Here is a 13,202-nt window from a genome sequence, read left to right as displayed (position 1 = left end):
GGTAAGATGCTCGTCTATCACCTTGAAGGTTGCTGCCATGGTCCCGTGCTCAAACACGAGGGAGGGTATAGATATTTTCCCTAACAGCTTGACGTCACCATCGATAGACAGCGCTTCTATTTCCAACCCATCTCATTAATGGCAGTAAATTGCAATATGGCCAGAGTTGGTGTTTGGTGAAGTAGACAGAACTTAAAGTTACCACTCATGATAATGACTAATGGTCAAAAGAGAGCACACACGCAGGAATTTCCAAAACTGACGTTACAAGACGTCATACAAAAAATAAAGGCTAATACGACGTATGGACGTTACTACTACTAAACTGGACATGCACCTCGTCCATATTCCTCCGCGGAACTTCTAACGAATTGGTACATGTTGGAATGTGTATGTATTTATAGTGAACCTTCAGTGAAGTTTTGTTACTGAGTGATGCTTGTTACGTGTAGTGCCGCCATTTGCAATCAATTTTTTAAACTATGAGTTTTTTCTCAACTCATAGTGAGTGAAGTTGCTCTCTGCAGCGATACTTTAACGGGGAGATCGGTTCGCATTCACGTCTCGAAGTTGGGAACCACAGAAAACCAACTTCAGCCGACCACCAATGCTGCGACGGTGGGGTTTGAACCCGGATCATAGCGATGAAGGTGGCGTCTTCCAAAAGTTCTGAAAAAATTTCCAGTCATTCTACTCATTTGAATGTCCACAAAATTATGAACAAATCCGGTGGAGTTATTATCTTGAAAAAAAATTAAATACTGTATTAGTAATTTGTAGGTCAATAGAGGCCAAGAATAAATTTAAATATGCCGCAACCCTAGAGTGTTAGAGTGACGTCATTCAAACAATAAATGATAAGGTACCACACAGAGAAAGTAAGAGAAGAAAAAAAGGGAAATAACTATTGTGTTTCTAAAGAGGGCGGAGCTAGAGCAGAGAGTGAAAAGAAGTATTTTATGTATATCGCCAAGATGCTCGAAATGCAATGAATAGCCAACTGTTGTCATTTTTTGTGGTTAATAATTGCAATCCGATGCGAATTTTTATTTTTATGTGTTTTGGGGAAGATGAATGCACTAAACTTTTTTCATAATTTTTTGAGCACGACAATTTATGACCATTTCCTTGTTACGTTGGGGGCTGGAAATTCTTGGTACTTCTATTTGACCAGCCTTCCAATACCTTCCAGACACAAACATTTGACGACCATTTCCAATATCGCAGCGGCCACACTACTCGCCCATGACCAACCTTGGAACGTATTGGGCCAGGCTGAACCCGAATGTGGCCCTAGCTTCACGTTGGCGAGTTCTTATGGCAACCACGTTACACTTCTCCACCAAAAAGGTTCTTGGCTCGTGAATGGTTTTCGTAGACTTTTCAAACGTGCATAGCATACTTTTTAAATCGGGTACAGGTGGTACAGGTCAGAAGACCAAGCTGGTCTTATCCCTCTGTCAAACTTACTCACTTCGGAGATCAGTTCAGTACTACGTGGATGAGTTAGCTGTCGGTTCCAATTAATGGACGATAACTGTTTCACTGAAAAGTCACGAACAGGGTCTTAGGGGATTTCCACTTTATATCTCTGGGCAGGTAGGGATCCTGTGTAAAACACGGTGAGTACAATGCGGCCATCTAACATGATGTATCCGCATGCAATGACACCTCCAATCACCGCAGTGGCACGGTGTTTTAAATTCAATTATCTTAGCGAATATTGCACTTGAGCGAAATTTATTATTATTATTATTATTATTAACCGAAGGAGACTTCAGTGAACCATCAGTGAACTTTATGATGATTGATATTATTTATATTATTTCTTTCCACACAGAGTTGACGGTTCATTTGCAGTCGTCTCTGCTGCAAGACCCTCCGACTAACGTCGGGATCTCGATAAAAGAGCTGACGCCCAGACGACGACTCAAAGAAGAGCATCTTCTACTGACGGTCGACTTTCCGGGAACCGAACACGAATTCTCCTTCGTCCTCGAAAGAATGAAATCCAGAGGTAAACTTTTCTATTTCCTCTCCCCCCCCCCCAAACAGAAACCGTGAGCAAGTAAGATAGAGAATGAGTGAGACAGCCTTTCTCAGCCCGATTGATACATCAAGGAAATAGACCTTTTTTTACTAGCCTAATTATGAAGAGGTAAACTCTGAAAGAAAAGTCGGGAATCGAACCCAGGTTCTCTCGCGAACCGGGCAAGTGCGCTAGCATATACACCATAAATGGTCAACCCACCTCCCGCGAACCGAATGCGGAACGTGACTTCAAACCTAACGTTGTAGAAATGAACTGAGCGGCACATTTCCAGATAATTCAAGAGACCCGTGGCATATTACAAGCCCTCTTGAGTGACCTGCGGTATGGTTTAAGATCACTTAAATTTTCTGGAACTGTGTTGCAAGTTATTTAAATGATTTTTAGCTCTGCTTCAGATCGCTCAAGAGGCCCCCGCGGCTCCGTTCCAGATCACTCAAGTGGCCAGCTCACACTTTCTAGTCACTTAAGTGATCAAGTGATCCGCGGCACATTTAATGATCAATCAAGCGATACGCAGCGGCACATTTATAAATCACTGAAGTGGCCCGCAAAACGTTTTTCAACCAATGAAACGTCCCGCACTTTCCAAAAAGTTGAGCACCCTTGATATACACCTATGGAGACACACGACGTTGCCTCCCTTATTCCACGCACTTTGGCGAGAGGCGCTCAAGTTGAGGCATTAGTAGCCTCCTTTAGGCTTAAAACGTACCTGCGCTCGTCAATGCCGAAATAAGAAGGGTTTAAAAGAGGCGAGATGCTGTGTCCCAAATGCCGCCCGCCGAGAATGTTCAAGGAAAGATTCTACTAAATTCAAAAACTGGGCTAAATAATGTTCATTTAATGCTGAATCGTATCATCTTTTTTACACATTCACAATATCTTTTAATTTCCATAGAAAAAACATCGAATGATGGAAAATTTTAGAATTTTATCATTTTTATAAATCGCATGATTTTTGCGTGGAAATTTTACATGCAAAAGAATTTGTTTCGACGTCCTCTTTTACTCCTCGATCATCTTTTCCGCATCTCAAAGGAAATGATCCGACCCGGATATAAATCTCAAATCAAAATTCAAATATTTTGTGTGTGTGTGCGTTTCGGCACCACCACCACCTTTCAGGCGTTTGCTTTTCTCCTTCAGTTATTTATTTATTCTTCATGTCTGTCCTGCATCAAAACTGCTTCAATTTCCTACCTGTTACAAAATAAACGAAGACACGACAATTTTTTTTTCCCCTCCTCCTTCCCTTGCATTACTTTGGAAGTGTTTTGCATTTGAATGCGCGCTCGGCCCGTATTGAATTCGCGAATTTTAATGAAGAAACGCAGTTATTTGACTTCCCAAAAGGAATTACTTGATCGAGAAATTTACGGTGGATAGGTATGCATGTGTACTTCTCCATGAATTATTCATGTTATAAATAATAAAAAAAGGTTCTATAAATAATATTCAGTTAAAGTTGTTGCTCACATACTTGTTACATTGAGAAACATTGTAAAGTCGATGTCTCTCTTGATGAATATCAAAAAGACATTTCTTGTCTCAAAAGAACAAAAAAGATATATTTGTTTAAATCTTCCAGATATACAATCATTCGAAATGAGATTAAATCTGGAGTTGGTTCGTGTTAAAAGAAATGGAACTTGTTTCTTCTAATGCCATGTTATAGCCGTTTATAGTTTGTTCGTTTTATTTTTTATTCATTACACGAGGACTTGAAAATCTTCGTCCTCATGTAATGATATTCAAGTCTTGAAGATGTTCAGAATCATTCACAATTTAATTGGGCGAACAACAACAACAAACTGACCAAGACTCCAGTTATGTCTCCAATAGGGATATAAACTGGTTATTCAAAAGAATATGAGTCATGGCGGGATAAATCTGAAGATGTCCACACTTCACCAACTCTGGCCATATCGCTATATTATTGCAATTTACTGCCATTAATGAGATGGGTTGGAAATGAACGCGCTGTCTATCGGCGGTCTCTCCTAAGTTCGTTAGGGAAAATATCTTATCTATATCCTCCCTCGGATTCAAACCCGAGACCGTGACAGAAACCTTCACGGTCATCTTATCACGGTCAATCACATCATCTTCTTGGTAAACGAGCATCTTACCACCACGCCACTCTGGCGCTTAAAAGAGATGCCAACAGCACACGGTGTTTCCAGGAAGTTACCCTCCCTAGTAGTAACTGCGCCCGATGCTGCTTAACTTCGGCAATCGGACGAGAACCGGTGTTTTCAGTATGGTATGGCCGTTGGCTGAGGATGTCCCTACCTCTCACTCCGGAAGAGATATTACCAGGATATAATGTAATCTGTAACAGTGTGTGTGAAACCGACTGGGCTGTCCTCCGCTCTGTCTCTCAGAAGAAGCAAGCAGTTCGCCCACACCAACGCGAACCACGGCGGAGGAGGCCGATCAACAACCAGACCAATAGGCCCTCACAATTCCCCCAACCCTATACAAGTCCACGTGGAACATGAAACACCCTATTAGCCCTGTCTTATGTCGAATCGTTTCCGAGTTATGTTGGATAATCGATTATGGGGAGTCTCAAGTCTGGAAAAACCGAATTTGTGAAATTTCTAAGAAATCTGCTTATATTTGGAAAAAAACAGACAAAATCGTATTAGTCGACACCAATTTCATCGAAATATCTGGATTTTATGGCGAGCTACAAGCGCCGAAAGATTGAAGTTCAAAATCCAACTGTCGCCATTTCCATCACTAATTACTTAAACACTCTTCACCCCCCCCCCCCCAATCGGCCAAATTCACCAAAAAAAAACTTTTCCATTCCACCAGCTTTCGAAAGAGCCTACAACAAACCACATCAGTGTTTCGGTTCGGGGAAATTTAGCCTTTTGTTCCGAATATATCATTAAAATCAGTGTTTGTGAAAGTACTCAAGGAATATTCAGAAATGGCGGTTACAGATTTTGGTGACAGTTTGATTTTGCAGAAAAAATCTCCTTTGGTGACGCTACCTCTACCTACAGCAGTGGTTCTCAAACTTTTATTTTACGCGGCTAGCTGGCCCAATGCACGAGATGATCCGTGACTCACCAATAAATATATATATTTTTTGGTAGATACATATATTTTCACTTATAAAACAACCACTTCAAAGGATGAATAGGCACTCAAATCAGTATCTCCAGCGTGCCGTGATGAATACTTTGAAAGACACTGATCTGCAGGATATCTGTACTTAATGGCGAGCTTCAAGCGCCGAGAGATTGGTGAAGGGAAAAATCCAATATATTGTCGCCAAAACCTACTAAAACTATTACTTCGACGGACGCAGATTTCAGTGATGTATTGCAAACATTTCAAAAAGTGGCCTCTGGATCATCTCGAACATTTTCATCAAGATACGTACAAAACTCCTACCCTGTCAACATGATTTAAAATGGCGTCTGTTTGCATGAAAAGAAATTCTCATGTCCGAAATTACGGACACAAGGTAATGCCAAGCCAAACGGTCTTTAATTTAGGAAACATGCATTTTTTAAAAGAATGATTTTGTACGTGAGTTGCAGAAGAGATCAGATAAAACTTCAGGCATGCGCATTACTGTCTGGAAAGCACGCTTTTTTTATGTATGGAGGTGGGGAAGGATCTTATACCATTGGAGAGAACTGCCAACCAACCCGATATAATTTATCTAATTTTAAACTGATATCTTTCCTTAAAATCTTGCGCCCTGTTTTTTATTGGCCTTAAATAACTGGTGATAAGGAAGAGCTTCTTCTCATTTTTCTTCTTCTCGGTCCAGAAGAAGAAGAAGAAGCAGACAATTAATCTGACTCCGATCAATGACTGGTATCAACTTGTCACAAGTCAGTTCATGGACTGGATTTCGCTTTTCTATTTTATTTTTATATAAATCTGATAAGATTTTTTTCTTTCGGAAGTTCCAGTATCATAATTTCTCCGGAACGACTGTCAGTTCGAGTATTAGACAAGAGATAACTGGAATTGCAAGGGCGTCGAGACGGACCATCATCTCCGCTCTACCTTCTTCTTTTGAGAATTTCTTAAAGAATTTATGTGTCCCTTCTTGTCTCCTCAAGACATAACTTCACTTGGTTTCACAAAGATTTAGGAATAAGTATATAAATGTGAATTGTTGGTGATTTTTTTACTGATTTAGTAGGGATAGACGTTTCTGTAATGTTCATTTCTTATAGAACGAGATTTCGTAATGGGGCAATAGGATTTTTTCTAACTCATTTCATCATTTGTGCCGCACCTTGGAAATTTTACTAATCAGATGAAGACGAAGTTTTATAGCAGTATCAGTCTTGTAATTGATCGATCCCTGCTTCTGTACAGAAGAGTAAGCAGGATCGACCTATGGAGGAACACAAAAGGCTTGGGAGGGGGGGGACACAAAAATTCTTCCAGAGAAATTTTGAGCTTAAATCCTTCAAAATTCATATAAATTAACAAAAATTGGTTGATATAACATATAGAGTGCAACTTCAGTAAATATCCCCCCCCAGGTAGGACGATAGAGAAAGATTGAAGTTCAGAGAGGCTGCTAATGCCTCTATTTCAGCGCCTCACGCCAGTGAAATAAGGAAGGTGGGTTGTGTAACCCAGTAGTTCAGATGGTAGCATACTTTGCCCGATATGCAAGACGGCCTTGATTCAAGACTCGGAGGAGACAAAATGACTTTTCTTTCTCAGTTCACCTCGGCATAATTTCCAGAAAATGTGATTCCTTGACAATGTGGTGCATTAGGCATTCATCATTTTACTGCAGAATCTCAACAAGACGGATTGATATTTCGAACTGTGATAAAAAAAATACCGTTTTTCTAATACTTTACAATGTACAACGTTTTTTGTAACTGCAATGAAAATGAAAGAGGCAATGCATATCATTTCAGCAAACACACCTGTGAACGGCCTCCGCATAAAAAAAAAAAGGTGATTTACACGCTTTCATTCTTCCAAGAAATTCTGAAGAAAAAAAATACCCTTGTTTTTTGACGATACGGATTCGGCCTTGAAATATCCGTCTCTTCGGACATTTCTCCGAGATTTGTCATAAGTTATGGAGACCAGAAAAGTCGCCATTTCCCATTGTTATTTCATCCGAATACAATGGCCATCGTATATATATATATATATATATATATATATGCATGAAGTAATTGGCACAGCTTCACACGCGAAATATGAAAGGAATTGAATTTTCTTGAATAATTTTGGTAGAAATCACTTGAAATCGGCGGTATTAGGCCTGTATACACAATCGCGTTTAACATATATATCTCCTCGAATCTGTCGGAAAATTAGCCAATTAGGGTAAACGGACGCATATGTATGAATTTTTCCAGTAAATTCCATGTTGTATGTATGAGATGAGTCATTACCAATGCTAAGGAAAAACACGTCGGTCACCTTCGATTCATTTCGGACGATGCAAAAGGATTCACGCATGCGTTACCTTGGATGATGGAAATCGTGCAGTAATTCCAACCGATCTGACTGAAACGATTTTCTTAAGCGATAAATTCAAAGAAAACTCTCTAAAGGTGTAGAGTACAATGCAGAAAAAAAAACACAAGTGATAAGATGCATTGATTCATATGGAAATGCTACCGGATGAGCATTTCTATGGATGTCCATCCTGGAGGGTTGCGGCTGTATTTCAGCAGACACCGGCCTCTTGCTGACTAATAATATATTGCACATTGTAACAATATGTAATTTATGACATATATTGAGCTGGAATAAAATTTAATTTGAAAAAGTGCTAGTTCACTAAAATTACGCCCAAGTGTCTTGGTGGGTAAGATGCTCGTATACCATCATGCAGGTTACCGGCAGGTCCGAAGTTCGAACTAGAGGAAGAATATAGAACAAGATATTTTTTTCCTTTAACGAGCTTAAGTCGACCGCCGATAGACGGCCCTTTCATTTCCAACCCAACTCATTACTGGCAGTAGATTGTGATATAGGCGGAGTTGGTGCGTGGTGAAGTAGTTCACTGAAGTTGGTTTTTGGCGTTCCCCAACTTTTTGAAGCGCGAATAAAAAATTCCTGAATGTATAAAAAAATGTCTGGTCATAACATATTTTCTACCAATCGTTCAATTCGATAGTGAACAGTCAAGATAAGATGGTAGCATTAAAATTTCGAGCATACCACTAGATGCACATACACATTTCCGGAACTCATTTTGAAAGTAAATCGATCGTGGCGATAGACCTGAGTTGTGCTCGGCTTGTGAAAATGGGTATGGAAAAAAAAAGCATCTTCAGTATAGGATTACTATAAAGCTTCGTGATGGTGAAGAGAGAGGACAGAAAACACAGAGAACCTGTTTGAATTTATTCCACTGACGTTTGGAAGCGCGCAATATTGCGTCCGTGATCGTAAAGGGCTTAAAGATACCAACGCGACCTAGTAGCAGGCAACTGATATTAGTTGTTTTAGTCCAAAAAATACATATTTGTTTTAGGACTAAATTTACTCGTTGCTAATACGTATGCAGCAACCATCTGCCAATAAACGTCCGACGCAAATCTCTACTTCTGAGCACAGTAAATATTATTTTCATGATGAACTCATAAGCTATGCTGTTTCACACACACCCATATGCGTACGTTGAATAGCGGGAAATCTTCTATATAATCTATCAATCTAAATCAGCATTTCTCAGGCCTCGTTCCGTGGAATTTTAAGGTTCACCAGAAAATATTATGGATGTTAGCGACCAATATTTCTTTCAATATTTTATGGCAGTATTTCTCAAAGTGTGCGTCTGGACTCCTTGGGAAATCGCAGTGAGCTGGATATATCCATGAGTGTGTGCTTATTTATATTCTTTAAAGTTCTTAAAGAGCGTGTGAGAATAGCTACAAAACTATTAAAGAGGAGCCGCAGATGAAATTTGAATTGGGCAAGGGAGCAGCGTGTGACAAAGTTTGTGAATCACTGTTTTCTGGCATCATTGGATGTGCAACAATGAATATTTCGAAGGTTCCGTTCGAGAATGAAATAAACTTTTAAGGCGACCAAATTCTCAATTCTCTAGATTCTTCGAAAAAATTTAATCGACCTTGGCTGCGCGATATCACATACACGATAAAAATACGTATTCTCATATGGATTTTCTCACAAGAAAAAGCTCCGAGACGTACTTTCCCATGAAAAATGGCGATGAGAGAGATAACTGTGCGAACTATGAAAAATTTAAGCAGTTCACCAAATTTTCCATCCAATGCTTTTCCCGGTAATGACGAGATAACTCGCCTTTTGGAAGTTTTTTTTTTCTTCCAGCAACGACAAAGCCAACGTATTTTGCGGAGCTGATTTTTCTCAGTGCATTTCCCCATACCCCTTACCGAGAAACTGCTTGAAATCGTAAGACAGTCAACTTGATAATTAAAAAACAAAGGAATTTTACATGAGGTTCAGTGATTTCTGCTACACTGGGGAAATGGTTAATACGGAGAAAATTTTCCGAAACCAGAGATTGATAGTGATAGTGATAGGAACCGAGAGACACCCAGGCTCTGTCACACTCAGTGATATAAGCACATTGTCCCTGGGGACTCGGGTGCCTCCGGGGAAACCTAACCATTTATTGATCTTGAGAAAGATATATTACATACATGGGCAGGTGCCATTACGCACCTCGCCAGTAAACAAGTATAAAATTTGTAATCGAAAAATGGTGATTCTGTAAATAAATCACAATTGTAAATCACATAATAATCGTCATAATCGGGAATAGTTCTTGATAAAATGTGATCTGCTTCTCTTCAGGGATTTTCATTGGATCAGTAACTATCACATCAATGAAAGCTGTCAATCTACTGCTGGGTTGATCTAATCGCTGCACCGTGTGGTTTGATTTGGTCCAAAGACATTCGTCAGTAATTGCTGCCTGTATCCAGCTTTTCGATAAGCCAGCGTGGATCAAACTATTCTCGACTACTCAGGCTCCTCTCCCAATTTTATCAAGTTTCTAAACTTTTGAAACGAAGTCTTCTGCCTCTTCTTCCTCTTCTCTAAACAGACGTACGAGATCGCTGTCTGGGTGTAGTTGACGTCGTAGTCTAGTGGATCTCCTAACTGGCATAGATGGCTCTCTATCTAGTTCTGGCTCCGGGACTGTAGTTCTGATATCCTCAGGGTGCTGCTCTAGAAAGCGGACCAGTTTACGTATTTTACTTTTCGAATCTTCCAGAAACCAGAGATTGACAAATCTCCGAAAATTTGCAATCCCGGTAGGGCATGTAACATGTAACTTAAAATAATAGATGCCCGACTCAATATTTTGCATTCCCAAAAAGTATCATCACTGGATTTACTTAAATAGGCATATTTATGTATTGCTATTAAAAATACGAAACAAATGTTTAAGCTTATACTACCAATGTGGAGGATGAAAATTAACAGCACATATGAAACTATTTTTTTTTTATTCTGCATACTGGTATAAATTTTACGCACCAAATATTGCCGGTTCGTATGTTTTTTGGTCTATACAAAAAGATAATTTAGCATGAAACAAAAACATATTTACCGCTATTTCGGCACAAAAACAATTACACCAGTATGCAGCATAAAATCAGATATTATATTGTATCACAACTTATTATTTCCGTTTCTGTTCTGCGCACCGGTTTGAATCCAACAACTGACTTCACTTAGATAATTAACTGCTAGTTTACTTTCTATTTGATAGGTGGCAGCAGAGGAAATTTTTGTGATATATATATATATTTTTTTTTTCGATACTTTTCTGCACAAAAGAAATGAGCAAGAATTCCAAAATTTTAGAGTCAATCGCAATTTTCTTTATCTTTTTTGGACACTTGATGTAATATTTAATAGAGTCATATAAAAAGGTAATTTTTTTTTGAAAAAAAAATTTTACATTTTCAGTTTTCATGCAAACTAAGATGAAATTTGCTCTTCTTCCGCGAATACCGTCAGGATATACAATTTCGCTGGAAATGAAGGATTTTTAGCCCAGTCGCAGTATATGAGGGCCAATGACCGAACTGGTCTGCTAATTATTAGGACCGCGATAATATATATATATATACAGTCGAATCCCGTTTTAAATAATACCGTTACAGTGAAAATCTCGTTTCAACGAAAACCTTTCTAATCCCCCCCCCCCATAAGTTTACTTAGGAACAATGTAGAAAAATCTAGAATTTCGTTATAACGAAATGATTTCTCTGGTCTCTCTGATTTCGTTATAACGGGATTCGACTGTATATCGAAATAAGTTGGCTACACACTTGTATCATAGCTGCCGAAGAAAGAAAAACTGCATCATCGTCGATGAAAAAAATTTTAGATGAAATGTTTAAACTTTTTGTTCATTTTTATATCCCTGGTCGGGCGAATGCCCGGTTGAAATTTGCACACGCCTCGGGTAATAGATTTGTCCAGCTCTGATAGGAATCTTGTATTACATACATTCGATACCTCAGACCCTTACTCAGTAAAGCAAATCATAACCAATGGGTAGAATTTCTACATTTTCCTAAGAAAAATTCCCGCTGACGTTAATAAATGTCCACTTTCGCCAAAAAAAAAAAAATTCTCTGATCAGATGCATTTCTTTTAATCAGCGAATCTGCTCATGCTTTTAATAAAAGATACGTATTTAAAAAAAATATAAAGAAAAACAACAGATTACAAAACAAGCGAAAATTTTGAGATTTTCATTATTATGAGCTCTCAAGAAGAACAAAAAAAAAATCCCTCGGGGGGAATTTCTAAACATTTGCTGGTTGAGTTCAAGCACAAAAGAATTTTCCCGAGTCTTTTAACTTTTGTTTAAATTGACGAGAGGGAAAAAACAAATAAAAATCTTTTTAAAACATACCTCTCTCTGGAAATACATATTATACTTCTGATATATTAGTATTTGTTTTTAAACTGTAAATAAGAAACCAAGAGGAGGAGGAAACCCCCCCCCCCTCTTTAAATACAAGTTTTTAGAGTTTTTTCCTTCAAAAAGAGATGAATTCGGATATTTTGTTTGTTTATTTTTTGTGCTGAATTTTCAGCATTAATTTTTGAAAGAGACGCGCAATTAACTTTTTCGAGTCCCCACATGAGGACACGGAAGAAAAAAAATTGACATTGAGTTTTTATTATTTGTTGCTGAATCTGCAACAACTTCAAAGAACATTAAAATTTTCATATTTCGTGGATGTTTTTGCTTTTCTATTTTGGCTCGAGATTCCCCAGTCATTGAAATTCTTTGTTCCGGCCTGAAATTTATTTCTCTGTCTTCCTCTTCTTTAAACATAGAGAGAGAGAAAAAGCGTTAATTTGCATATTCATTTCCTTATTTCCGCAATTTCTAGTTTGTTTTGATCTTTTGGTCCCGATTTCCACGGGCGCGGAAGACGAAATTCGTCTGTAACAACATCATCTGCTCACAAATCCATGGATATACATAATTCACGCAGAGAGAACCTGTATGAATACGCTCGTACGCATTCTATTCTGGCATGGGATTATATTCTACGTCTGATCAATTTGTGGTTTAAGATATACTTAGAAATGTTGCAATTTTACTCGTGGTGAATTTAACTTGTATTTTTGGCCGGTGTTTGCATGTGAAAAATCATCTATTCCAGTGATTCTCAACATAAATACGGTAGGGGTCACACATATACCCAGAACACACAGTTTTTCTGCTATATTAGCAATAATTGGCAATTTTACTTAATTTTGCCATCGTTTTTGGCAATGATTGACAATTTTCCGGCAATATTAGCAACAATTGGTAATTTTACTTGTGTGACATTATTTTCGACAATGATTGGCGATTTCCCGTAGTTTCCTCGAAGAAATATGATCAGCTTATTTCATAAAGGCATATTTTTAGGTCTCTACGGTATGTTTTAATTTTTTAGGGCATAAATTCATTTTTTATAGAGCATATTCTTTCGGTTTTTAGGTCATAAAAATCCTAGTCCCAGTAATTACCATTACACAAGCCGTAAAGGGCATTATTGTGTCCCATTTCTCCTATTTATTGTTTTTGCAGGTCCTGCCATTATTTCTCCTATCTATTTTTCGCTGGTCCTCAGATTATTTCTCCCCTTTCCACCAGTCCGCGGAATTGTTCAAA

At 38.4% G+C, this 13,202-nt stretch overlaps 1 protein-coding gene and 1 pseudogene across 1 annotated transcript in view; one reads left to right on the top strand and one right to left on the bottom strand.

Annotated features, from left to right (window-relative positions):
• The window catches only part of Tsp (Thrombospondin), a 143,372-nt gene that overhangs the window by 31,806 nt on the left and 98,364 nt on the right, over positions 1-13,202 (top strand). The window contains exon 2 of the mRNA XM_089252905.1: positions 1,841-2,017. Coding sequence (XP_089109031.1) covers positions 1,841-2,017 — 177 coding nt within the window. The remainder of the gene's footprint in view (positions 1-1,840; positions 2,018-13,202) is intronic.
• On the bottom strand, positions 4,212-4,330 carry LOC149067059 (5S ribosomal RNA; annotated as a pseudogene).

This window comes from Pholcus phalangioides, unplaced genomic scaffold, assembly GCF_987345545.1.
Source record: "Pholcus phalangioides strain wild (caught in Gottingen) unplaced genomic scaffold, Ppha-v1.0 ptg000031l_1, whole genome shotgun sequence".
In the NCBI taxonomy this organism is placed as follows: domain Eukaryota; kingdom Metazoa; phylum Arthropoda; class Arachnida; order Araneae; family Pholcidae; genus Pholcus; species Pholcus phalangioides.
This window is presented reverse-complemented; position numbering and strand designations above follow the sequence as displayed.